Source organism: Tetrao urogallus, assembly GCF_951394365.1.
Source record: "Tetrao urogallus genome assembly, chromosome: 5".
NCBI lineage: Eukaryota > Metazoa > Chordata > Aves > Galliformes > Phasianidae > Tetrao > Tetrao urogallus.
Window position 1 is genome coordinate 376,293 of NC_136818.1, and position 26,077 is coordinate 402,369.

Here is a 26,077-nt window from a genome sequence, read left to right on the forward strand (position 1 = left end):
TTAATGCCAAGAGTAACTGGAGCTGTGCGTGCAGCATATTTGCTGCTTTGCAACCAATCATGCTGGCAGAAGCAGTTGATTTCTTCATGGTACATGGCTGTCGGAGCAATTGCAGGTCTTCCTGTGACCCATATTAATTTTAAAGTCACATGAATCCCTGCCTGTAATGAGGAGAAACGGGTCTGTGCTGCTTTCATGGGTAACTGAAATCAGTGTTATTTCATGACTGGATCTGTATGTATTGTTGGCTTGTTCCAAATACAGCAATCCAAACCCCGTTTCTTTGAAGCGTTGCCAGTTCTTGCATTCAGAATGCAGCACGGTGTTACAGCCCGGTGTACCTTTCAGTGGAATGGTTCTCTAATGAGAATAGCCCTCATCTTTAAGGATGGGCTCTTCTGCTTCTCTGAGGAGAAATGACCCTGTCCTGAGCAGAGCCTTTGTTTGCCCATGAACGTTTCCTACTTTGTGGCATTTGGCTTGGACTCTGTTGGTGTCATTGCGGCACACAGCGGTGCAGTTCTCTGTGCAGGGTGACACCATTTTCTGAGCTGTGATTTCTCTGAACAGGCACTCATTTCTACTGCTATTTGTTTAATCTAAACTGAGAAAGTAGTTGGCAAAATCTTTTGGAGTGTCCGGACTTCTCTGCATCGGCGATCCGTTACTGAAGAAGTGTTAAGGCAGAAGAGGACCCCACGTCTGTGTCTTTAAGACCCCTGCTCAGATCGTAACGCTTTGTTTTAGTCTCAGTGGGCAGCTGGTGGGGGGCCACGCACATACGGAGGTGTCAATGAACGCAGGTATTGTATGAACTTCGGGTCAACGCCTACCAGCAACAACCTGAAACGAGCGCTGGGCAGGGCGTATCTGCAGCGTGGGTTTGGAGGGGCTGAGCGCAGCCCCTGGGGAAGGCGCAGAGGAAAGGAGCGCCTTCCTCGGGCTGCCGAGGCGCGGACAGCCGCCCGCTGCGAGAAACGGCCGCCAGAAACGGGAGGCCGCGCCGTGCCGGCCGCACGGGGGCGCTGTGGGGGGCGGCGCTGCTCCGCCGTTGGCCCCGCCCCGCACTCCCGTGTCCTGGCAACGGCGTGGGACGCGAGCGGCGGCGTCGGGCAGCACCGAGCAGCACCGAGCAGCACCGAGCGCTGCCCCCGGAGCCGGCGCGGCCATGAGCGGCCCTCAGCCGGGGTGAGTGGGGCGGCGCGGGGCTGGACGCGGCAGGCGGTGTCCCGTCTCCTAGTCCGGCACGGCGCGGACCGAGGCGGGCTCCGTTCCTCCGCTCTCGCGGTTGCGGAGCTCTGCGCGGCGCCGCCCGCACGGCGGGATCCGGGGGCGTTCGGTACGGCGGAGAAAGGAGTGAGGATGCGATAAGGGAGCAGCGCGGGCTGCACGTCGGCACGGCGTTTGCAGGTCTGGCTGTGTTCCAGGCGCAGCATCTCTTCCGTGAGGAAGCACACGGAGCTCCAAATTGAAACACCGAGCGCCTTATCCCGGAGAGTGTTTCTGCGCTGGTTGCCGCAAAGGGCAGTCGTGCATTGCGGGCGGCATCTGCTGTCGGTTCGGTTGCTGGGAAATGAGCACATTGCGTGCTCATAGCGCTCCCAAGGTCGCTGTCTGCACCCGAGGGCATTCGGTGTGGCGCTGGGGCCGATAGCAGCTCTCCCTGGCATGTGAAGCGTCTCTTCCTGCTGTGCTGCACCCTTCCAGCAGCTCCGCATCACAGCTGCACGCTGTGGGCTGGGACAGAACCAGAAGTGAGAGCTCTTAGGCCGAGGAGCAGCTCCTGCTGCCCCCAGCTCTGCGCAGCACTGCTGTGCACCAGCTGAGCCGTCGGTGCGCTGTCTGATCGCTCTTATTTCAGCCCGTGTCGTCTCTCTCCCTGCCGCTATGCGTGGCTGCACTGAGCCTGGCTCCTCTCCGCCATCTTCCGCTGGCTGTTGAGGTGCCCAAAATGCGAGAAAGACATCGAGGTGCTGGAGTGCGCTGGAGGACAGTGAAGCTGTGAAGGAGCTGGAGCACAGAACTTTGGGGAGCAGCTGAGGGAACTGGGGTCATTCAGCCTGGAGCAGAGGAGGCTCAGAGGACACCTCATTGCTCCCCACAGCTCCTGCAAGAGGTCAGGGCGAGGTGGGGATCGGCCTCTGCTCCCAGAGAACGACGACAGGATGGGAGGTGATGGCCTCACACTGTGCCAGAGGTCCTCCCTCTTGCTGCCCTGAGCTATCACCTGAATAAAACTGCACACTTGCAATTTTTTGGCCTTGAAATAAAGCAATTAATTATTGTTAGAATCCAAAGCACCATCAGAACATCAAGTTATCTGCTGACCTCAGTAAGTTCTGGTTCAGCAGTTGTACTCTTGAATGGTTTCTCGTAATTGAATGAGTAGTAGCTGACTTAAATGAATGCAGCAGCCCCATCTGTGCCTGGCGCTGCAGTTTGAAGGTTTTGTGCCCATAAGGTCGGTTGGTGACTGCTTGGGTGTGCAGCTTCCCTCTTTTGAAGGAGGGCTCCCTACGTGCAATAATAGTGATAGGACAAGGGGAATGGTTTTAAAGTGTGACAGGGGAGGTTTAGGTTGAATATTAGGAGGAAGTTTTTCCCCCAGAGGGTGGTGAGGCACTGGAACAGGTTGCCCAAGGAGGCTGTGGATGCCCCATCCCTGCAGGCATCCAAGGCCAGGCTGGATGTGGCTCTGGGCAGCCTGGGCTGCTGGTTGGTGACCTGCTCATAGCAGGGGTTGGAGTGAGATGATCATTGTGGTCCTTTGCAACCCAGGCCATTCTATGACTATGGTGATTGCAGATGGTATGACCTGCATCCTAGCAAGGCACAGACCTCCTTGTGTGAAGGCGGAGGATCATTTTGTTGGCTTTTCATCACCTTTTTGAAAGAAAGGAATCCAAACACACCCCAGTTACCTTTGGCGTTCCCTTCACTTAGCTTAAGCCTGGGGGCACCAAAGCAAGGCATTCACGTAGGAAGCAGCAGTTTGTGTTCTGAATGTCTGTATGGCTTGCAGCTGGCAGAACTGTTCCTTGAGATGAGCTTGTGCCCTTTAGTGACAGTCAGGCCAGTCCCAGTGAGGATTCACAAAGTCTTTCCAGGACTTAATGCTCTCTGCAAAGCTGATGGCCTGCTTTGGGACTAGGAGGGAAGGCAGGCAGGCTGGGTGCTGAGGCAATCATCTCCCATACAAGCCCTCTCCCTGTGCTGTGGGACACTGAACTTGCTGCTTGTGGCTGGCAGCCCGTGCTTCTGCATTATGGATTTGTTCTGTCTGAAAGTTTTTCTGTCTATATCCTCAACAGAAACCGTGTGCAGTGCAGTAGTTTATTAAAGTTAGGAATGCATCTCCATCAGAGTGAGAACTGCTGGTTGGACTGGAGAGGCAGTGAGCTGCAGCTGTAACATACAGCACAGGAGCTGTCTGTGACTCTACCAATCAGTAACTAAAGCTTTGATGCCACCTTAGATTATTTCTTTGGTAAACAGCCACTAACTTACTTGCACTGTAAATTATTAACCCTGAACTTTTGCTACCTAAGTCCAGTGCAGGATGCCTACTGAGATTTTGACCTGCTGTCCCCGAATGGCCATCAAAGTCACTGTGCCACACAGCAGTGGCTCTGAACACGGTGCATGGGGCTATGTAAGCTGATAAAAACCAGGTTCTGTTAATCAAACAACGGTGGCAGTGACAAAGCAAATCCTGTAGGTATAGGATTCTGAGCAGACAGGGCCTTGATCTGGGGGAGCTGCAATGATCCATTGCGTGTTCTGTTCTGTTTTGTGCTCTGTGGGTCTGCACAGCTGTGTGCTGCAGTGAACCCTCTGGGCAGGTTCAACTGCTGTGTGTTGGACTTTGGCACCTCAGTACAATTTTTAAATGGCAAAATAAACCTTGGTTCTTCTGGTGTCTGTGGCTCTGTTCTGCCAGTTAATTGGAATATTTGTTCTTGCCTTAAGGACACGTTGCTTTCATTAATGGGGAAAAAAGAATTGGCTCCAGTGACAGCAATTTATATCTCTGACTGAGTTGTGGAGGTGCTGCCAAGGCAGTGTCAGTGACACGGGCCCACGAGGGGCACAGCCGAGGTGCTGCCTGTCCCCACTGGCCAGCAGCAAAGCTGCCTTGTGGCACAGACCAGGAGGGGCTGGGGCTGTGCAGTGCATGCTGCTTCCATCACGGCTCCTCCAGGGCCTCTGGGCACCCGCAGATAGCGTCTCTTCTGGTGGGCTGTCAGCCCAGGAAGGGGATCAGGGCTGGCCTCTGCAGTGGGAGAGCAGGGCTGTGCTCACTGAGCGCCAGGCTTTGCTCTGGGTTGGTCCACTAACCTCTGAAGCTCCCTGCCAACTCTTCCCCTCTCCTTGAGGAAGCAGGACTTTTTTTGTGTGTTGAGTTTTTGCTTTAGAAAGTTTTTTGTGGTCAGAGGGGAAGTGCCTTTTACTGTAATGCAGCCTGTGAAACGTTAGATGGAAGGAACCAGGTGGATTGGAAAGGAGCGGGACTGGGCTTTCTCCTCAGCCTCCATATGCTGTCTGCAGGTGATGCCACAGGCAAACACTTGGTGACACTGGTGTGATCTGCAGTTCTGAATGCAAATGCAAGCAGTGAATGAAGAGAGTGATGCAGCACCCCTGCTACAGCACCGGTGTTTATTTATGCATAGGGGGGCACAGCTCTGTTGGTATGAAGTTCAGCGTATTGTTGGTAGGCTGTTGGTGAGGTTGCTGTGAAACCCCAGGTGAATGCCCTGTAAATCCATCATCTCCCTCAGACTGTTCTCTTGTTGCTCTTTCCTTTCTTGTGTATATTTCTGTGCATGGTAACGCAGCCTGGCGACGGACAATTATTTTATATTATCCCATTGAAATATAAGTACTAGAGGTACGGGGGCATTTAAATTTAAAGCCAAAAAAAGCTTGTTGTGTAATTAAAACAGTATTTCATCTGTGTACACAGATAACAGGTCAGTATAAATGCATTATATACATCTGATGCATAAATTTTATCAACGTAAATGGAGTTAGAATATTAAAAAAATGAAGCCTACTGCCATGTTGTTATTTGTCTTGCTTTGTGGGGGCTGAAATGAGGGAAGGTTACGCTAAGAACTATTTAAAAGCAGGCTAATTATGGAGCCTTCCATTTTTGTGTTCAACTCTCCTACATCAGGTTCAGTTCTTAGAAGCTCTGATCTTTGCATTTAGTGCCACGTACCAGAATAAGGGCGGGGGGCTGGCTGATGCGCCCGGAGGAGGCAGCTGATGTGGGATTGTTGCTGGGGAGGCCTTCAGACGTGGGCTGTCTGAAACCTGTGCCTCAATGCTGGCGCCCTGCTGGGCACCCAGCTGCCGTGTCCTACAGAAGCCCATTCCTGGTGTGTTCTTCTTGGGGCACGAGGTGTTGCTTCTACGTAACCTAATGGGCTGTCTGACAGCATAGTGGGCATGAATCATCAGGCAGCATTTTGTTGGGTAATTGTAACCAGCAAAAAGTGACTCTGTCAAGGGGATTTCATGGCATCCGTGTTGATTTCATTTCAGGTTCCTTGCAACCTACAACAGCCTGACAGACAAACACCTGGCTGGATATTTCAGCAATGCCCGGATAAGGAGACATCTTCAGAGATCAGGACTGGTGAGACAGAAAAGTTTCCTTTTCTGTGAAAGAAAATTATTATGTTGTTAATTTTAATATTGCAGCAGTCAAAATACTGATGTTCTCTTGTTTAATTCTTAGAAGGATGAGTTATCCTCGGTAAGAATTTGACCCATGCCAAACAGTCGCAATGATGCTGTGCCAGATTGAAGCCCTGTGATTGTGCTTTGTCTCGGGCAGGATTGTTTAACTCAGGCATTTCCCACTGCACTGTTACCAGTGTTGGTCAGCAGGATCCACGGGGTCGTGACTGGGGCTGTGGCATATAGGGCTGGAAACAGAACGGCAGGGATCTGGGTGTAGCTGAGCTACGTGCTGAGCCCCATGTGCCAAAAGGTTGAAAGGTGCTGGTAATGCTGAGGAAATGCTTGGACTCTCCTTGTTTAAATAGTCTCAGAGCTGTTCTTCAAGTGTTCAGTGGAAAACTGTAAGATTTGGTAAAGGTAAATGTGTTCAATATTTTTAAAAATCCTTGAGTGGATTTTTGTGCAGAGGCAGATGCAACCCTTACACAGCAGGTAGGCAAGTATTTAATTCCTCTCTACTGAGTTATGGGGGATAGGCCATGAAGAGAAAGGCTGAGCCTCAGCTGTTAGGAACTGTGACTGCTTCTCTCCTGCTCTCTTCATTTGGCTGATTGGGTCCATGGTGAAACTGCAGTCCTGTGCTGGGAAGGTGAGCCCCAGCACCATGGCAGAAACAGAGGTGATGGCTAATGGGTGAGAAAGTCACGCTCCTGGGAAGCTGCACTCTGTTTAGAAAAGTTCATTTTGTCCTCCTCTTCTTTTTAGTTACGTTTTACGTTTTTTATGGCAGATCTCAAAAAGTGGAAGAATAATACCAGAGAAAGAATACCGCCGGAATGCTCTGAGGAGGGATCACCAGAGATACGTTCAGGAGTGCCTGGCGCGGGCCGTATTTCTGAAGGTCCTTGACATGGAGGTATGCATTCACTGCTGGTGGGCAAGCCTTCTCAGGTCCTTTTTACTGGCACTGGTGGCTGTTAACTCGTACTGGATTGTTTTCTGTAGCTGTGCCCCCACGCTCCCATGAAAGGCTCTCCTTTGCTTGGAAAAAGGGCAGTTATTGTGCTTGGCATACCTCACGTGAAACCTCCGTTGGCCTTTAGTTCTTATGCTGTGCACTGCCTCAGCCTTGCTGCATTGGCTCACTGCTTTAACACCCTGTGGTGTTAAATAGGTGCAGGGTGTCTGAGATGGCTCTGTTTAACGTGGGGGATGAGCAATCTGTAGGAGAAAGTACTGTGCTGCTGCTGTAATCCAGGAGCACTTCCCTTTGGGAGTAAAGGATGGTGAGAAAGCAGCTGGAGCTCTCAGAGTAACTCAGGCCCTTATCTACTCATCTCCTTTTCCTACAGAGACGTAGGCACACAGTGACCACACAACACACCCTGGTGATTTCTCCAAAGAGCTCCTGCCGTTTTGAATGGAGATGAACAGAGATGCCATGTAACAAACACAAAGGCTGGAGCTGGAGAAGCATAGAAAAGATAGCTTTAGTGATACACCTGAATCCTCCTATTTCTTCCTGTATGCGATGACAAAACTAGTTAAAATTAATAGATTATAAGATAATATCTACAGGATGAGTTTGTCTAATTTTTTTTTTCAAGTCATAATAATTTAAATATAGTTATTTGTCTTATCTGAGTATGAAATCTGAGCACATCCCTGCTCTGTATCATGGACACAACTGATCCCTGCAGCTTTAAAATGCTCATTTGTTCCCTTACCAGTGTTAAGATACAGAGGTGCAATGCAAATGAACTGAATCACCAGCGGTTTAATAATAGGGTTCAGCAAGGGTAATGATGAGGGAGAGGGCAAGTGATAAGCAGAACAGAAACAAGTGTTCTTGTGTTGACACCTCATTATGTCTCTTACTGAGATTCCTCTTTCTCTTACATTGATAGCGTCATCATCAGCTGGAAGTAAGAAGGAAACTTGAAAGTTCTGTAAGGAAGGAGAGGGTGCAGAAAGCCAAGGTAAGACTTGAGTGCTACTGAATGCTGGTGGAATGTGACAGTTTTGCTGCGTTAAATAACAGCCATAATGAGTCAGGCCAGAGATTTATTGAAACAGGTATCCTGCCTCTGTTGGTTATGGAACAAGTAAACAGGCAAGCAGGGGATGATCTGGGTTACATCTTCTACTCTGCAATTCAGAAACTTCCATGCTTGTGTCTCATTTCTTCTGAATGTACCTCTGCAAAATTCTTGGTTGTGCAATTTAACAAATTGTGTGAAATAGTACTTCTTCCTTTGCATTTCTGCACAGTAACTCATTTACCTATTGTCTGATTATTCTATCCAATGCTTCACTGTTTGCAGTATGACAAAGTTAACAACTGCTCCCCTTTTCCAAGACATGGCTTTGCATGCCTTTCTAATATTCCTTCTCAGCGTTCCAAGCTGAAGAGCCTCAGTCTATTGAGTCTTTCACACATGAGGCTTCTCATTACTGTTAACATTTTTTTTAACCTTTTCTAGTTCTTTGTTTCTGTTTTGAAATGGCAAACCAGAACTGGATGAATAATTTAGGATAAGTGATGCAGCTCTTCCCTCTTAGTAATCCTAGACTCTGTCTGCATTTGATTGCTGCTGAGCACTGAGCTCATGTTATCAGCTGTTGGCCTCTCCACGTGGTATTTACCAGAACCAGCGTGTAAGTAATGAAGAAAGGTTTGAGGTCTTCCCTTTGGTGTCATGTAGGTAAAGCTTGATTCTGTGGTTGTGACTGCCAGGCAAGTCCCACAGAAGTCAATGGTTCTTCTTTGCATGAAGTCACCTGGGTGCATATGGGAATATTTTTTTTCTCATTTTGGCTGAAATATCCTCAACATCTTATTTCTTTATAAGGAGCCTGCATACATTGAGAGGAATATATTGGGAAGATAGCTGTTTCTTTGAGCAGTGGAAAAATGATGTCAAATCTCTTAGAATTAAAGTAGTGCATTTATGAGTAATTGAGAAAAAAAAAGGAAATTTACTTGAAAAATACTCATTATTCTGGTAACTGCAAAAACATAATTTACTGCCTGAACTGCTGCTAGAGAAATGGAAGCTGCATAATTCTACTGGGGAAAGAGTGTGATGAAAACATCCCGTTAAGGGATTCTGGATTGGAGCAAATTTGGAACATAAATGAAAGCTACTTTCAGTGAGCAATGTAAGGGAAATGCCTGTGGGTAAATGCTCTGCCGTGGTGCTACACTGGTATGCAAGGACCTGGTAGGAGTTAGCAGTAATTCAATTCTTACCTCAACTGGAATTGCCTGAGTAACCAGTCTGAAAGGAAAGGAATGGCAGATGACAGAGAAAGGGAGAGTGAGAGTCACAGCTCTCTATTTCCAGAAGGGTGGTCAGCCCAATGTGGTGCTTTGGAGAAGAAAAGGTAGGGAGGGGCAGTGGGGCAAGGAAGTAGTGGAAGCACTCAAAGTTAAAAAAGAAAGAGATCTTTAACCAAGCCGAGGCTGGGAGAGAAACAAAGGCTGGTGAATTGAATTTGGTTGTAGAGCACTGCAGAGAAATGAAATAGAGATGGGAACAAATCTTTTCCCTTATTCTCTCGCTCTCCCCTTCTTCTCTTTATTTTATTTCTTCCCTTAGCAGATCTTCCACTGGGCCTAGGCAAGCCGACAGCCATCATCATCCAGTGAAAGACAGACAGAAGTGAGCTCAAACATGGCTGTTGGTTAGTACCTCAGAGACATGCACTGTTGTTCTTCTAGATGGAGCGACCCAGAAGGCCAGTGGAAGATGCTAACCCTGTGCACTCCCCACACCCACCGCTTGGCTCCAGAAATCCTTACGGATACCATCCTTTAATGGCTGGAGAACCAGCTGCTCGTTCACAATTGGTGAGTTCCACCAAATACTTCATATGCTGTAATGCAAGCACACACAAACCAGTGTGCACATATACCTATAACTTCTGTGCTTAACCTATGCCATCGACTGCCCTGATGGTTGCACACAAGATCCTCATCCTTCATTTGTGGCCGACTTCATGTTACATTAAAGAGAAGTCTAGAGAAGCTGATGTTGCAGGAATGGCACATTAAAACATGTAAAAATATATTTGCTTTGTGATAAATCTGTTTTAATCTTTCCTTTTTATCTGCCATGTTGCCCAAAGTTAAATATGTAAATATGTACATTAAATATCATCATCACATGGCTGTAGGCAAAGTCTACATATGTTGTAAAGCCCTGACATCAGCGGAGGCCCTTTAGAAAAAGAAGCTGAAGAGGTGGAATAAGAGAACGCTCTTCCAGAAGGCTGCGCTTTGGAGCTCCGCTCAGAATCTCCCTACTCTGTTAACAGGCAAAGAAGAAATGTTAGTGCACTGAGGAAGTGCAATGATCCCAAAATCTAAGATCAAAGGCCAAATATACGCTCCAGTTCTTACTGGTTTCAATAATGATATTTGGTGATATTTAGAACTGAATGACCTTCTCCTCCCCATCCCATACAGAGGGCTCCTGGGCCTATAGTTGATTACAGAGGTGGACATCCTTCTGATCAGCACGGATCCAAGGAGTTGGCCTTTTTAAAGACAGTAAGTGAATTTTTAATATGTTTTCTTAGATGTCAACATTTTACTTGATATTCTGGATGAAAGAAAAAATGTCAGAGAAATGCTGAGAATTGAACAAAGATGAGCATGCTTTCATTGTGCGTTTTCTCAGCGTTCATGCGTTCAAGTCACCAAAGCAGAGCATATTGCTGCAGCTCCTGTGAGTTCACTGCCTTTGTTTCAAGGCTGTACTGTGAATGAACAGGAACAGTTTTTGGACTCTTAATTAGAGATTCCTAAAGGGGTCTGGCTCTACAAGACCGAGAGGTACTAGAAAATTAAATTTCTTGAAGGTATCTGAGCACCACTCTTTGATGCTGATTACCTTCATTGGCACTGTATCTTTCTCCTGTATGGTGCTGTTCTGTATGGAAGCTATGCCCTGAGATATTCTAGCTGTTTTCTTTTTCCTCTTCTAGGCTTCTTCCCATCGACCAAATACAGCTCCAGGAAATATGCAGTACCCACTTCGACTTCAGCCGCTCCACAGCTGCGCTGCAGCGGGGGCTGTTCCAAGGAGTTCAGAACAAAAGTGCCGCACGCTTGAAAATTACCAGCAGTTTGCTAGTGGGGTGAGACCCTATTTCATTTGGAAAACAATGCCTGTTAGGCACAGCTTTGTAGTACTGCCCAGTACTGTAGTTCTCAGGGCTGTACACTTACTGCTGGTGAGGTGCCTGCCAAACAGTTAACAACAGCCTTGACTCAAACTCTCCTTTTTAACCCCCCCCCAATAGTCAGGTTGTGCAGAGTTCTTTCTGCTTGTGCTCAGGACATTTATCTGTGTGTGACATTTTCAAGCAACTGACCTTGGTTTCTCCATTTGTGCCTGTTGCTTTCCAAATGGAAAAAGAAGGCGTTTGGCACAGAAAGGTTCTCACAGAACTTCTTGATGCTTGAAATTCTAAAAGTATGTATGTTACTAAATGCAAAGAGCAGTCAAACCATGGTTGGTTCAGTTATGCTCAGTAGCTATTTTTGCATGGCCTTTTTTAGCAGTTACTTTTTTTGTTGTTGTTGTAGAGAGAGAGAAGTGGGTTAAGACTTATGAACTCAATGGAATATGCGTCTGGGAAATCCCCATACCGACTCCCTGTCATTAACAACTATCTGATACCAGTGCCACCTCCTACCCTGCAAAAAGGAGACAGGAGTGTAAAGGCAGTGAGAAATGGGACTTCCAGAAGGAGACGATTTCGTCCCACCACTGCACCAAATGGCTTAGAGCAACTTGTAGCCAAGGTAGGTTATTTCAGTCTACTTTTGTGTTTATGGACAAGTATATTACCTTCCTAGCTGACATACTCAGAGCTTAGGCAAAATTTAGGAGTGTATGAAAGTTTCATATTTTACATTGGATCTTCAGCCAGCTTTGGCTCCTGGAAGTAAAGCTGTGGGAATACAGGATTGGATCATTAAATTTGGTTCCTTCAATCTCACACAATTCAATACAAAGGATTTTCAGTCCAAAATCTTTTATTGCCTTTCTGCAATAGAACTGTAAAACACTTTTCATCTTGAGCAGCTCAAGGCCTGTCTTAAAACGCTGAAAGTATCAGATGCAGGTGGCGTGCATGTGATCTTTGTGTTCACCTTTGTTATGGTTGAAAACTGAGTACATTTTTGTGTATTTTCTGCTGCAGAATTCTGGAGAACTCCCTAAGCCCTCATTACACAGCAATGCATTTGTTACCATGATCTTTCTGGGAAAAAGTGTGCATTTGTCTCACGATGATTCTGATTATAGAGATGAAATCAAAATCTATCAGCAGCATTGTGGAGGAGAAAACCTTTGTGTCTACAAAGGCAAGCTGTTGGAAGGAGGTAAGGATAAAGATGGGAGGAGTTCATTTTGATACTGGCAACATCTTCTTTTTGGCTAAAACAATGATGTGATATTGAAGTGATTTCAGCTGAGCTCAGTCTTGATATGTGTGCATCCAGGGACTGTGCTCTGTCTGCCTCTGAGCTTAAAACTGGATCTTCTGCTTCTCAGTTGAAGATGAGGTTACAATTCCTTTTTCAAATTGTCTTAGAATTATGATGTAAAGAGTTTAAAGAGCTAATTTAACAAAATGCTGTAGCTTAGATTAATTTTGTATGGAGATGTATAGTTAATAAAATAGTTGTAGCAGTAAACTGTCCTTAAATCCAGGTTATCTTTTTCTGACTTGCTGCAATACATCAGTACATGTTTATTCCAGAAGGAAAAGTAATGAGAAAGAGCCCAGTTCCCATCTCTTCTATGTGAATGCAACTCCATCAGTTTCTTTACAGTTGCTCATACTGGTCGATCTCATCAATATTCTGTTCTGGGAAGTTAGGAAGAGGGAATGACTGGGAGACTTTCACTGGTGAAGCAGAGAGTTATGTGCCTCATTCTAGCTCGCAGAACTGGCTGTGTCTGGATTTGTCCATTCACTGAATAGGGGAACATTGTGCAGAGATCCCTGCACTTCAGCCTGTTCACTGGGGTTATGGATGCACAGCAGTGTGCCCATAGATCTGGCCCAAAGATGTTTGTTGCAGCTTTGTCCCAGCCATACAAAAGGTGTCTTTTGTGTGTGCTTTCGTGGCTCTGAGCCACATTCGCATCTTTGGGGAACCTGACAGAGCAGTGTGACTTCCTCCCTACTGAGGTGTGCTCAGTTTGCTTTGAAAGGATGCTATGAGCTGTGGTTAAAGGCATTGCAGCCCAATCTCTCCTGGCACGGAACTGAGCAGCAGTGTCAGTGCCCCTACCATTTAGATGCCTAACCCTAGATGCAGTATCCTTACTTATCTAGATGCAGTACCCTTACTGAGTGGACTGAAAAGACTCCAGAAATTATATCTTTCAGCTGCTTAGTGTTGCTTATCAGTAAGACCATGTTACTGTAGGCCTGGAGCCACTAACATTGCAGTGGTACTGACCTAGAACCTGGACTGCACTCTGGACTGCAAGGAGCTACACTGCAATGAAGTTTTAGCTTGTTATGTATGTGTCCATCTTCATAGTTCTGAGTTGGAATGAGATAAGACTACTGTGTTCAGAGGAGGGTAGCGTTATACCAATTAATTTATAAAGCTGGGAATGAAAGAACTTGACCTGGAACAGCTGGTTGCTCTGGCAACGATGCAGATGGAGCCCAACAAATGCAGTGGGCTGACAGTAAAGCACAAACTTATTCTTTGACCTCTCTCCTTTCCATGGTTTCAGAGACATTTCAGTTCGTCTCCAAGAGGCACCGTGGTTTCCCATTCAGTCTCACCTTTTTTCTCAATGGGATGCAAGTGGACAGGTTGAGCTCTTGCTGTGAGTACAGACATCAGAAGCGTTCCAGGCTTGGAGGCAGACATGGATACTTTGGATTTCTCAATGTGGAGGGAGCATCTCCTTGCTATAGGTGCGGAGACAAATGTCCTTTTTCATAAAGTGTTACAAGCTCAGTTTTTAGAGTGTTGTTTCCTTGTTATTAATCTTCCTGGTGTACCACAGCTCTGTAGAGCCTGGTTGGTTTCTGAACACCTCTAGGAAAGTGCATAACTGAGCTTTTACCCTTCAAAGGCCTATATTCAAGGATTTTGTAGTGGAAAAGCTAAGTCATGGCCTGAAATGATAATTGAGCACCTGGTGGGAAGGCAGGGCCAACCCAGGGGGGCTCAGGTGCATGTAATGCAATGCAATGCACCTGAGTGACTGGAAGGGCTGGAGCCAGGATCCACCCCTTCCCAGACCTCATTTAAGGGTTGGCAGTGGAGGTGAGGGTATCTTGCTGGAGATCCCTGCCTACCTGAGGCCTTCCAACGGTAAGCAGCTTTTTTCTTTTGTTTCTGTATCTATGGCTGCTTTTGAGCTTGTTCTCATTTGCTGCAGCCTAGGATTGTGCTGCTCTGCTATTATTGCTGTATTTTCTATTACGTTATTGTATTAGAGTTGTCATCCACATCTGCTGATTTTCTGCTGCCTCTTCAAATACACTGTGAAGTATTCATGGCAATGGGCGATGTTTGCATCGTAGCACTCATCTATCAGCTTGCCAGGGGGCCATCAGTGATTCACCAGGAGGAGTAGTGGTGGTGCAATATAAGTGTGCTACCTGTGTGTTTCTCATAGTATCTGTAGGGAATAATCTGGTGCTGTTCAGTAAACTGTAGTTTTCGGGATTTTCTTTGTGATAGTGGAAAAAATGTATGTTTCATTTTTAAACAACGCTGCCTCTAAGGTGAGATTCTGCTGAAATACTACTGGCTGCTGAATATAAGAGTATTGAATATGAATTTTGATGATTTTCACGAGCCTCCTAACCATAAAATAGAGGGTCTGCCATTCATTTTCTTTATGCTGGAAGAGCAGTCTTAATGTGTTGCTCCAAGTGCTTTGTTTTCTAGCACTTTGGGTTTCTGTTAGACAGGAAAAACAGAACAGATATTTAAAATAATCTAGATTGGGTCTTCTTCGCCCACAATTATTTCACTCTGCAGACAAATTAAAAAGTGTCATCACTGTAGAAGCCAGGTTATCATGTTATTTGGTGTTAAAGCAGAGTCTGGATCCAACACACTTGGAGCTTCTCTCCCGTCTCAGTAATTATATCTGTGCAGATCATGCTTGGTGCAACTTGAATTAATCAAGAATGGCCATGGTTGGAAAAGACCTTAAAGATCATATAATTTCAGCATCCCTGCTGCGGGCAGGGTTGCCAACCGCTAGACTGATGTTCACTTCTGATAATCTTGATTTGTTTATAATTCAATTGTGGGGATGGCCTTACTGTCCTTAAAGGCAGATCTGTGTCTGTGGAGCATGTGAGGATTTGAAAGTGTTCCTCAGAGCTGTCTGTATCCTTGTCTGAGAGGTGAAGTGGAGGCTGATATGTACCTGATTTCACATCTAGTAATGAGATGAGTAGGCCACTGTCTGCTCTTTTTGCACTGTGCACTGACAGAATGTCACATTTCCTAATGCTCCTTGTATTGTTTTTTGTTGTTTGTTTTTGTAGATGCATTATTGCGATGGGTCTGGACAAAAAGCCATCCCCTCCCAAGAGGGAGATGGAGGAGGACTGTGAGGGAAAGCAAGTGCGTTCCTGGAAAGATGGAGTTCACAGTGAGCCAAGTGGTAGCAGCACTGATCAGAAATCAAGCAAAGAATCGGTGGTAGTCATCTTACCAAGTCACAAAGCAGATGTGGAAACCGTTGAGGACAAAATGGAGACTGGACAGGATTACCAAAGAGAAGAAGGGACGAAACTACCCAATTGTGAGGCTGAAGATAGTCAGGAAGATACTGGTAAAAATGGTACAGTATTCCGAAACACAAGTGTGAGATGAAATCTAGAAGAGGCTGATTCCGGAGAAAGTATAGGATTGTGGGCCCCCAGCTTCACCTGAAGAGCATACCTCTCATGTGAGGAATGTGCTGGGGGTGGGTCAGTGGCAATAACTGTATCTGGGCAATAAACTAAGCAGGGGTCCTTTCATCCAAGTAATGGAATGAGAGGCTTTTGCAAGAGCCAAGGAAGCAAGTCAGGCAATTTAGCAAGGCTGAAACAAGAGCCTGAGGTGGATGGGAAAAGAGCAGGAGGGTGAGGCACAGTGAAGGGACAGCAGTGGAGACAGAATGGTAGCAGGTGGAGAAGAGCAGGAAGAAGAAATGAGGCTGTGTGGCAGTAGGGATCCAGTGGGTCTGAAATAGGACATCAGTGTGAGATGAATGCAGAGATGGTGACAGCTGGGGTGGGAGGTGGAGGACTGCCTGCCTCCTGATGCTACGTGGTGGGGAGGGAGGTGGGAGAGATGTGCAGCAGCAAAATGTCAGCAAGATTGAGAACCTGGTGAAATACTTTGGTCTGCTCTCTTACCTGTTGCCAGTGGCAGTGAGATGCTTTGTTCACCTAAAGCTCTTTCCAGTCTCTTTTCCACTATGCTTTCCCAGGGCAGTGGGCATGTAGCCTAGATGTTGGAGCTCAGAGAGTATTTGGGCACTACTCCCAGGTGTAGGGTTTGGATTCTGTGTGGAGCCAGGAATTGGGCTTTGATGATCTTTGTGGGTCCCTGCCAACTTGGGTTGCTCTGTGATTCTGTGCCTGCCCCAGCTCACTTTCTGGCTGTCTGTGATACTGGGACGGTTGTCCTTTCCCGAGCGCTCCCACCACCAGATGTGGCTGCCTGATTGTGCCCCTTTTGTTCAAGTCCCACTTGGTTTCTGTTGATTGGAATTTAAAAGAAAGGAGCAGAGAGCATCTGCTCTTGCTGTAATTCTCCCTAAGGGCCGTTTCATATGTCAGGCGAAGGTGACATCTGCAATATGAAAATGACTTCATACTGAGAACAAACCAGTGCCACCTACACAGTCTGCTTTGTCTTTGGTTGGCATACACCAGCGGTGTACCCAGCTGCCTCGGAAGGAAGGGACAGATATCTCCACCTGTTCTTTCACTGCACCTCAGCATAAAGCCTTTTTTTGGAGTATGTCTTACTTGGAGAGAGGCTTTCATTCCTACTTCCTATTCCTTTTTTGCTTTCATGATTTTTGCACAGCATCCTCGTTATTCCCCGTGGATGTTTTTGTGGTTAATCAGGCTGTTTCCTTTTGTTAGGCACCTTCCTGAGATACCGAAGGCCTTACTTCTAGCAATGCTGTTGGAATCTGTCAATTTTACAGTACAGAAAATAAATCTACTTATTCCCTTAATCCTCTTTGTCTGGGCAATTGTTTATTTGCTTAATTGCTTTTGCATCAGATATTCTTCATCTCTGTCTTTGGTATCCTGTCACTTCAGGACTTTAAAAGTACTGGTGAAAAGAGAAAGTAGTGAGCAGTTATGGTGAAAGGTGAGAAATGATGGCCTGAGGGGCAGCTGGTGTGTCAGCAGTGGCTGCTCTTCTGCACAGTGCAGATGTGTTGCCTGTGCTGTGCCGTGAGCTGGTGCTGGCAGTGAAGCTGCTGAGTTGCCAATGGTAATCCTGGCTTTGCTGTGCATTCCAGAGCCTGGGATGTTAAGTAGTGCAGCCTTGTCTGGAAAGGAAAGTGTGCTCTAATGTATATGCATAAAGAGAATTCTTGCCTATAGATCTGAACAGAGTTATCTGTCATATGTTACAAGTTGTTGGGCCAGCAGTCTGGGATGAAGGCCAGACCCTGTTGATACAAAAATGGCAATTCTGCTGTAAGCTTCATTTTTCACCAAGATTTTCACCTGGGAACTGAATGAACATATTGGAGAAGTGTGAAAATAGAATGTTGTTCTGCAGCACCCTTTAGCTGCGTTTAATTAATTCACTTTGTAAGTCACTTCTCTGTTAATTAGCCATGTCAATCCACGTTTATCTTATTTCCCAATTACTGTATATCACCTTTCTCTGCTTTTCTCTGCTACTTCTATATTTTTTTTCATTGCAACGAGATTTTCTCCTGTAATAAGAGACTGTCTTGCATTTTATTTCTGAGTTTGCCTAACTCTTCTAGGCTCCTCGGTGGCTAGTGTTTTTTTAATTTGTTTTAGTGTATTAATTATACTTGTTACATCATTCTGTAGCTTTATTGCATTTTTACTACTCTACCTATGAAGAACTTGATGCTTTTCTATGATATTGTACTCTTGCAATTCCTGTCTATGGTCTTAGATTATCTCATGTCTTCTAAAAGGAGTGAGTAAGCACAGGGAAAAGAAAATTAATGTAGTTAACCTCCATCTGCTGAAAAAGAACTTCAAGAGTTGTGAATTCCATCTGCTGTTTCATAGTGTGGCCCTTTTATTTCAGAGTATGAAGATGATTTTGAAGCAGATGAAGTTAATGAAGAAGGACAGACTGGTGATCAAAGGAATGGAATGTCAAAGTCATCCCCAGATGATGAAAAACATAATTTAGACTATGAAGAGGAGAGTAAAGACGCGTCACAGAAGGCACTGCAGGCCTCTGACAGTGAGAAAGATGAGAGTGATGGGCGTTCTGACAGTACCTCAGAGAATGGCAAACGAGGTCAGCTTTTTATGTAATGGGGCTCACAGACGTTGACCTGTGCTTGTTTTACATTTTGTGTGCGTTCAGTAATGTATATTGAATCTGTGTGGAAAGATTATGTAACTGAGTTGGTACTGAACTGGTAGAAGATGGCTATCTTGTCTGTTCTTATTGATTCTACCATCTGCCACTGAACCGCAGCCAAATCTGTGGGGCGCTGTGAGTGTGTGCCAGCTCGCAGCAGACACTGCTGAAATGTTTAGTGGGGGGAGTGGAGGTGGTGCCAGTCAACAGATTAGCCCTAAATGTTGTGGGCAAACATGTAATGATGGCAGGCATCCCTGAAGCCGTGACCATTACACCTTCTAAGATGAAAAGTGCACGTTTTCAAAAGTCACCTGGACGCCTGAAATAACACCTTTTAGATTTGAGAACTACTCTCTTCAATGACTGAATAATTGGAACCTCAGCTTTGTACCCTGCTACATCATTGCCGCTATCCTGCTTTGGAGAGGGAAATGCCATCACCTCAGCTTTCTGTGCTGCAGGCAGAGCTTAGGCTCTGTGTGTTTGAGGGTTATAGAATGGCAGCATGGTTGGGGTGGAAGGACTCTCATGGCCCCTTGCCCCACCCCTGCCATGGGCTGGGTGCTGTCACCAGCTCAGGCTGCACAGGGCCCATCCATGGCTTCGGGCACCTCCAGAGCACCCTAGTTCAAGTCTGGCTGTGACTAAGAGCGAGTTGGTGTGATGTGCTGTGGTTCTTGATCCAGGTGTGGGCACAGAAGTGTGCAGTGAGGTGTTCTAGGCATTATTATTACTAATTCAGAAAGACTAAGTTATCCCAGAATATATAGTTAGCGTGTATATATCTACATTAGCAAATATTTTATATTTTATTTATATATTTTTAGCATATATATATATTAGCATACATATGTAAATAGCATTTTCTATTATTCAGTTTTTTTAATCAGCCCCTGTAAAGTCTAATGTTTTACCTGTTGGCCTTCATCTTTCCTGGCCGTGCATCCTCACAGAGAAGCAAAACTCTCTGGCAGTTTCTCATTTATTAGACAAACAGTACAAGAATTCCATTCACCACATGGTGAATAAGCAAAAGTGAGCTTTCTCTTCCTTGTGGCATGGCAGTTTGTTTCTCTCAATTTCTCCTCTATGGCTTTATGTGATCCTGAGGTGATCTATGTGCCTCTAGCTTGTCATAGTGTGCTGTGACTTCTCCATTTACTGCTTTTTTAAAACATTAATTTGTTTATATTCCTTTCATTTGCCAGTGCTAATGTGCGAGCTCTTTTCTCAAGTTAAATGTAAATATCACTTTTGTGTTTTTTGAGATGAAATAAAAATGATGCAGATGCTCGTGGAAGATGTTGCAGGTTGGAGACAAATCCAGTCTTTTTGTATGAAGTTTAATACCTGACGTAAACTCAGATCAGATGCTTAAAGGAGTAAGAAATGAACAAGAATTTGATGCTGCTTCCCCAGTGGATTTTCCTACCACTGCAAATAACTGGTCTCTTTTGCTTAGTGAGTCTAAGAGGCTTTTTCTTCTTTGAGTTTGACTAATTGCTTCTTGAATCTGTGTGAACTTTGGACGCTGGCAATGCCCAACAGAGCAACAAGCTCTACTGTACAGCTAAATGTTAATGGGTAATTAGCAGTGTTTGTTTTCCTGAGCGCTTACATCTATGAATTTCACATGGTGTTCCATGTGTATTAGGGGATGCAGTGATCCTCATTTCCAGTTCTACTTGAGTGCTGTATGTGACTGCACTGAAGGAGCGTTGCAATTGTTGAAACCTTTTATCAAACTGCACTCAAGAAACTTTTCTAAAATCTTTAAAAATTGTACTTACAGGGGTTTTCGGAAGTGTATTTCAGTGTGGTTGATGTTGCTACCTATGTTCATTTCCATTATCAGAAAGAGAGCAATGTAGCATGGCTTTGATTTTAACACTAATACATTTGGACAGTGCTCTTCTATTCCTGTTATTGGATTTTTGTCTCTGTATCCTGAGATGGCTTAATTCAGAGGTTCACATCAGACACTCGTCTGTCTGTGCCCAGTGAATGCAAATGGTCTTTAGTAACAAATACTAAATCTGTGTTTTGCTATTTCTAGACAGGAGTTCTGCACCCTCTCTGTCATCCAGCAGCACTCAGTATAGCAGTGAAGATGAGTCTGATACTGAGAAGATGAAGGAAAATGTTAAAGGCAAAGAGGAGCGTGATATCAAAGAAGCATCTGATAACACAGCATGTGCACAATATGGAAATGAGAGTGGGGAAAATAAACTGTTCAGAACAGAGGACAGTCAGAAAACTTTCTCTTTGGAAGAGGAAGGAATGGATGAAGCAGAAACGACAAAAACAGAAGCTCTGACATCAAGGGAAAATACTGAAGCTTTTCATGAAAACATACTGGAGATACAGCATCGAAGTCCTGATGTTACTGGGGAAATGAAACAGGCTGGGTCAGTGGAAAGTAGCATAAGAGGAGAAGAGGAGAAGAAAGCGAACAATGGAAGGGACAGTGGGGAGAGAAATGTTTCAGTGCCTTTGGAAAAAAATATGATGGAAGTGGAGGATGGAAATGAAGAGTCTCCTCAGAGTGATGAAGGAGGTGGTGAGTACAGTCCCTGTGCAGAACTGTGTTGTGATCAGTGCATGCGAGTGTTGCTGTGTTTGCCTGTGTGTTATGCTCAAGCACTGTCATAGTCAGCATGGAGAATCACTTGCTGGACTGTTTTCCAGCTGCTACAACACTATTTCTGTGTGATAAACAACCAGAAGGTACTCGTGTATCCCTTCACAGCTTTCTTGCCTCTCTTTGGGCACCGTCCAGGGCCTTTACATCTCCCTTGCAGTGAAGGGCTGACTGTGAAGCATCACAGCCACTGCAACTATAGGGCAGAAGGTAACTTCCCAACCTACCTGTAGATAAGTAGAGGACTTGAGTCACATGTCTTAGTTTGAGGAAGTGAGGAATAATCAAAAATGTACTTGGCAGCTTAGAATAGAGAAATGCATTTTTTAAAGAAAAACAGTTATGGAACAACTACAATTTTGTGTCCCTTAGTCAGTGTTGTTGCTTGTTTTGAATCCCTCCATCCTCACAGAAGTATCCTGCAGGTCTGTGAATGTGCTGTGGAAGATGGCTGATTAACGTCTCAGTAGGTGCTCCTGCATGAATTTCTCCCCCTGCTCTCAACCCCTCCCTTTTTTTTTAATGGTTGTTTCTGTTTGATGTTAATCTAAAAAGAAGATCCTGGTGCCAATCACTCTGCAGTAACCCCGCATACCTCCAGTCAGGCTGCAAGAACTGAAGGACTTCGTCCTTCCTGCTTTCTGATGGTTTCTCTTCCTTGCTTCTTCTTTGATTTTGTGCTAGTTTCTGAAGATGATAGACCAGCACAGGAGGAGATAACAGAGGCAATGGGAAATGACCATCATGTGAATTTTGCCCATGAATGTAGTGATTCTCGTGCGGATGAGGAAGTAGAGAACGCAACGAGTGCAGAGAGTGATCCCAGTGAAGGTGAGGCTGCAGGTCAGGGGCATGGATGGAATCTTATTAACCTGAAGTCTTTCTATAGACATGTTGGCCTTTTCACTTTGCTTTCTGGGCTTTCAAGTCCTCCTTTGTGCTCTTTTCTTTTTCAGCTTGCGTGACCGGCCAGCTCCAGCAGCCACGTGTAACTGATGTGCTCTCAGCAGTTACAGCGACCCTGGGTAAGGAATCCAGGCCATGTAAACACTGTGTGAAAACAGCTGAGGGGGGACAGGGATCACTTAGTGAGTTTCCCTTCCTTCCTCGTGGTATGGGTCCTTCTGGAGAAGGCAGGTGGCATAGGGCTGCTTACATGGGTTGTGAACAACAGAATAGGAATGAGACTGAACTCCAGACCTGACCTCATGAGACCAAGATGGGGTTCTGTGGCATGTGCAGTTGCCTGAGCAGAAAGCAGTAATTGTGGAGTGCAGGAAAGTGAAGTGAGTCTGATAGGGAGAGATGATGTGGGGACAAGACAGCCTTTTCCTGGTTTGAGGAAGGGTGGCATAGGAGAGGCAGAGCTCCTGCTCCGTTCAGTGGCACAAAACATTCAGTTCTTTAAAGAACCAGAGCATGCTGTGTTTGTGCAAAGCATGGCTGTGACGCAGCTGGGTGTATCACTCAGGGATGGGTCCTGGAACCACTGAAATGAGGGAGCACTGCGATAGATTCCCAGAGATGAGTGAAGGCCCTTGGTTATCCCCAGTGTAATTAGGGAGTCCGTGGGAAGCAGTTACCCATTGCACACAAGCACCTGAGTATTTTCCTTCATATTTATGCATATTTTACATGAACAATTAACTGCCTGTCTGTGAATTTCTGGATGTTACTGTCATGCTTGTAGGTATGTTGTGTACATCCCTGCAGACAGCGAGTGGGGAGAGAGGCAGGAAGGGCAGAACAGGCAGAGCAGGACATGATGCATCAGTGTTTCTGCTTACGTTGATTGTGCCCAATGCCTGCATGGCAGCACCAGCAGCCTGGTCACAGCGCAGGTGCAGGAGGAGAAGCAGCATCTCAGCCTCCTTGGCACTGTGCTGCTGCCCCCTCACTGCTTGTTAGAAATCACGTCTTTGAGAGTAAAACTGTAAAACAGCCTCGCCATTAACAGCTCACAATGAAACAAACACTCTGTCTTTCAGCAGCAGCTGATGGAGCTGTCCTGGCAGACACAACAGGAGCACCCGGCACGCAGTCAGAAGCAGTGGAAGTGGCACATGTGGGGGAAGACCATGGGGAGGATGGAGGGCATGCTGGCACTGACTGTGCTGGGCACACAGCAGCACGGGCAGGAGAGCTGCAGCCTGAGGGAGAGGAAGCAGCCGTAGCCCCTGAGAGGCGTTTGCTTGGGGATGAGTTGGCACCTGCCAGGGGGGCAATGACAGAAGGTGATGCTGAGGAGACGGAACCAGGGAAGGGGACAGAGCCAGGTGCAGAGGTTGAGGATCAGGATGCTCCCACAGGTGCAGGGGAGAATATGGGGCCATGGAGGGAACCAGCAGGTGAGGGAGAGGAGCAGGTGGGCATGGGGGCACTGTTGGGTGTGGGAGGGGCCAGTGGGATCACTGGAGGAGAGAGAGCTGTGGATGAGGCCTCTGAGGAGCAGAGGGTGGGGGGAGCAGCAGTGCCTGTTTTGGGGGGGATGATGCCTGAGGGACGGGGAGCTGCAGGGGATGCAGACCTGGCAGAAGGGATTCCTGAGGTGGGTGACCTTGCAGCAGTGTGGGCCACAGAAAAAGCTGCTTTTGAAGGGCAGAAGACTGTGGAAGAAGCTGGGGCTCTCCCAGGAACATCAGAGAATACAGAATTTTGCACTGGAAAGGAAGAGATCCTAAAGCCAAATGAGTTTTCTGAGCTGCAAATCTCAGAAGAAGAGCAGGTGGAAATGGATGCCCTTGGGACAGCAACATTTGAGTCCGACAGACCTCCAGAGGAGGAAAGCAGCTCTCAGTCAAGGGCAGAGGACATGGAGGAGCCCAAGGACTCAGGCAGAGACCCTGCATTACACACAGTACCTGGGCGAGAAGTTGGGGAGGATGCTGGAAGGGACTCAGCCAATGGAGGGTCAACTCCACTGGAGCAGACAGTAACAGCAGGGGATGAGGAGGGCTCAGCAATAGTGCTTTTGAGTGGAAGCCTCCCTTTGGGCAGTGCTGCAAAGACAGACAGAGCAATGGAAGAAAAATCTGATGGGGTGGTGATAGGAGTGTCTGGAGCGAGAGCCAGAGCTGAGTCAGAAGATGAAGAGGTGAGGGGAGGAGCAGCAGGGCCACAAGAACAGGTGGCCATGGGGCAGGGACTGCTGGAGTGTGGTACAGGTGGGGAGCAGGCAGTGCTGGGAGAGGGGAGGCCTCCAAGCCAGGCTGTGATGGGGTGCGAGGCCCTGGAGGCAGCACAGGGAACCCAGGGCAGAGGCTGCCTGGGACTGTGGGGGCAGCAGCCTGCAGTGCCTGCATTGGGGGCAGCACGGGAGGACACAGTGCCAGCAGGAGTGCAGATTGAAGGGAAGCTGCCAGAGCTGGGCTTTGGAGAAAGTACCCAGAGAAAAGAGATGGAGGCTGTGTTGGAAGGAACTGTGGGCTGCTCTGATGCACAGGAACAGAGGATTGGGAGTCCTGAACAAGGGAGCATGGCCACAGTGAGGTGAGTGCTGCCTGGGCCCTGCTGGTACCTTCCTCGTGGGGCTGGTGGGAGCAGAATGTCACGCTGTGCTGCTGCCCTGTTTGCTGTACTCCCCTTAAGTACCTGCCCCTGGTAGCTGGGGCGTGGGGGTGAGAGATGCTTCTGCATAGCAGCTTCTGCATGCTGATGCCCAGGGCACACTCTGCCTGGTGCTGCTGGGGCTCGTGCCTGCCTGTCCCCTTGCACTCTGGCAGCTCTGTTCTGCCCCGTGCTGCTATAGAGCAGAGCCATCCCTGTGAGCCCCATGCTGTGGGTCAGCATGCAAACTGCTTCCCAGGTCACTCTGGCAGCTAATGGGAGGGAATGTCAGACAGCAGTGTACTCGTTCATCAGTGTAAGGCATTTTCAGTGAAGCCAAACATCATCTTGTTGCTAGGATGTAAACCTGGAAGCTGTTGTCATACCCCAGGACAAGGAAGAAACTATCCTCTGAGCCTTTTCTTCAGTCCCTCAGTGCTCCTTCCCACAGCGTTCACACCGACCATTGATTTGTGCCCTGTGGATGTTCTATATTACTCACAGTACCTCGGCCATCGCTCACACACCATGGCAGCTCTGCAGTGTGTAAGTCCATAACTACCAGCACTGTCCTGCAGTTGCCACTCTTGGATTCTCTGAAGCACGGAGCAGTATTGCACTGAGTGTCCCCTCCTGCCTGCCCCCTGTGCTACTGCAGGCCGATGGATGTGTGTTTGACAGTACACGTGCTTGGCTTTATCTCCTCTTTGTGCATTTGTCTGTCTGTTATTTGGCTTTTTAAACTACAAGCGCCTCACTGTGAAGTGGGGCTGTGACCTCACTGGTGTGTGCACACATGCAGAAATGTTTCCAGTGCTCATGCAATGAGCTGGGCTTCACGGGTTGGGATTTTCAGTGATTTGTGTGCACAGTTGCACAAAGGGAGCATCATGGCTGCTTTGCTGCCTGCAGCCCATGGCAGCCCCCTTTGGGTCACACCCTTGGCCCCAGATCTGCCTGCTGTGCTGGGGCTCCAGCAGGACAGGCCAGGTGTGGGTACCAGGCTGAGTGCTGGTGGGAGGTATGGCTCACTTGCTGGGGTGATGGTTTGTTTTGCTGTAGATCATCTATTCCTGGTATGTATGTCTCAATATAACAATCTGAAATATCGCTGTGGTTGCAGGCACTGCTGTCCTTAAAAGTAGGAAAAGAAACCTCATGTCATGTTCTGTATGAGAATTTCAACATGTTTCTTTGACTTCTCAGGGAAGGGCACGAATGAATTCCATTCCTGCAAATGACTTTTAGGGTATGTTATGACATGACAAGGGGCAATGGGTGCAAACTGGACCATAGGAGGGTCCACGTAAATGTGAGAAAAAACTTCTTCACAGTGAGAATAACACAACACTGGATTGGGCTGCCCACAAAGCCTGGGGGGGACATTCAAAACCTGCCTGGGTGCATTCCTGTGTGACCTGATCTAGCTGGTCCTACTCTCCCAGAGGGCTGGGACTGGGTGATCATTTCAGGACCCTTCTATTCTTCGAGAGTCTGTGATTCTGTGTGATTTTGTTCAGTAATTTACATTTTGCAGAGTTCTCATTTATATTGGTAAATGATCACTGCTCTACAACATGCTTTCCTCGGAA

General features: G+C 46.8%; 1 protein-coding gene across 1 annotated transcript; it reads left to right on the plus strand.

Moving 5' to 3' along the window:
• Positions 1 to 810: 810 nt before the first annotated feature.
• On the plus strand, positions 811 to 24,900 carry ERICH3 (glutamate rich 3; the record flags this gene model as incomplete). Its single annotated transcript, XM_079535449.1, is given in 21 exon segments — positions 811 to 1,107; positions 1,109 to 1,188; positions 5,551 to 5,644; positions 6,482 to 6,607; positions 7,044 to 7,079; positions 7,599 to 7,670; positions 9,416 to 9,544; positions 10,163 to 10,246; positions 10,684 to 10,836; positions 11,288 to 11,506; positions 11,908 to 12,088; positions 13,464 to 13,650; positions 15,247 to 15,545; positions 18,011 to 18,242; positions 18,446 to 18,533; positions 20,351 to 20,858; positions 21,624 to 21,770; positions 21,896 to 21,964; positions 22,928 to 24,402; positions 24,405 to 24,428; positions 24,844 to 24,900. Coding segments are annotated over 21 exon segments (4,557 nt in total).
• Between the last annotated feature and the right edge of the window lie 1,177 nt (positions 24,901 to 26,077).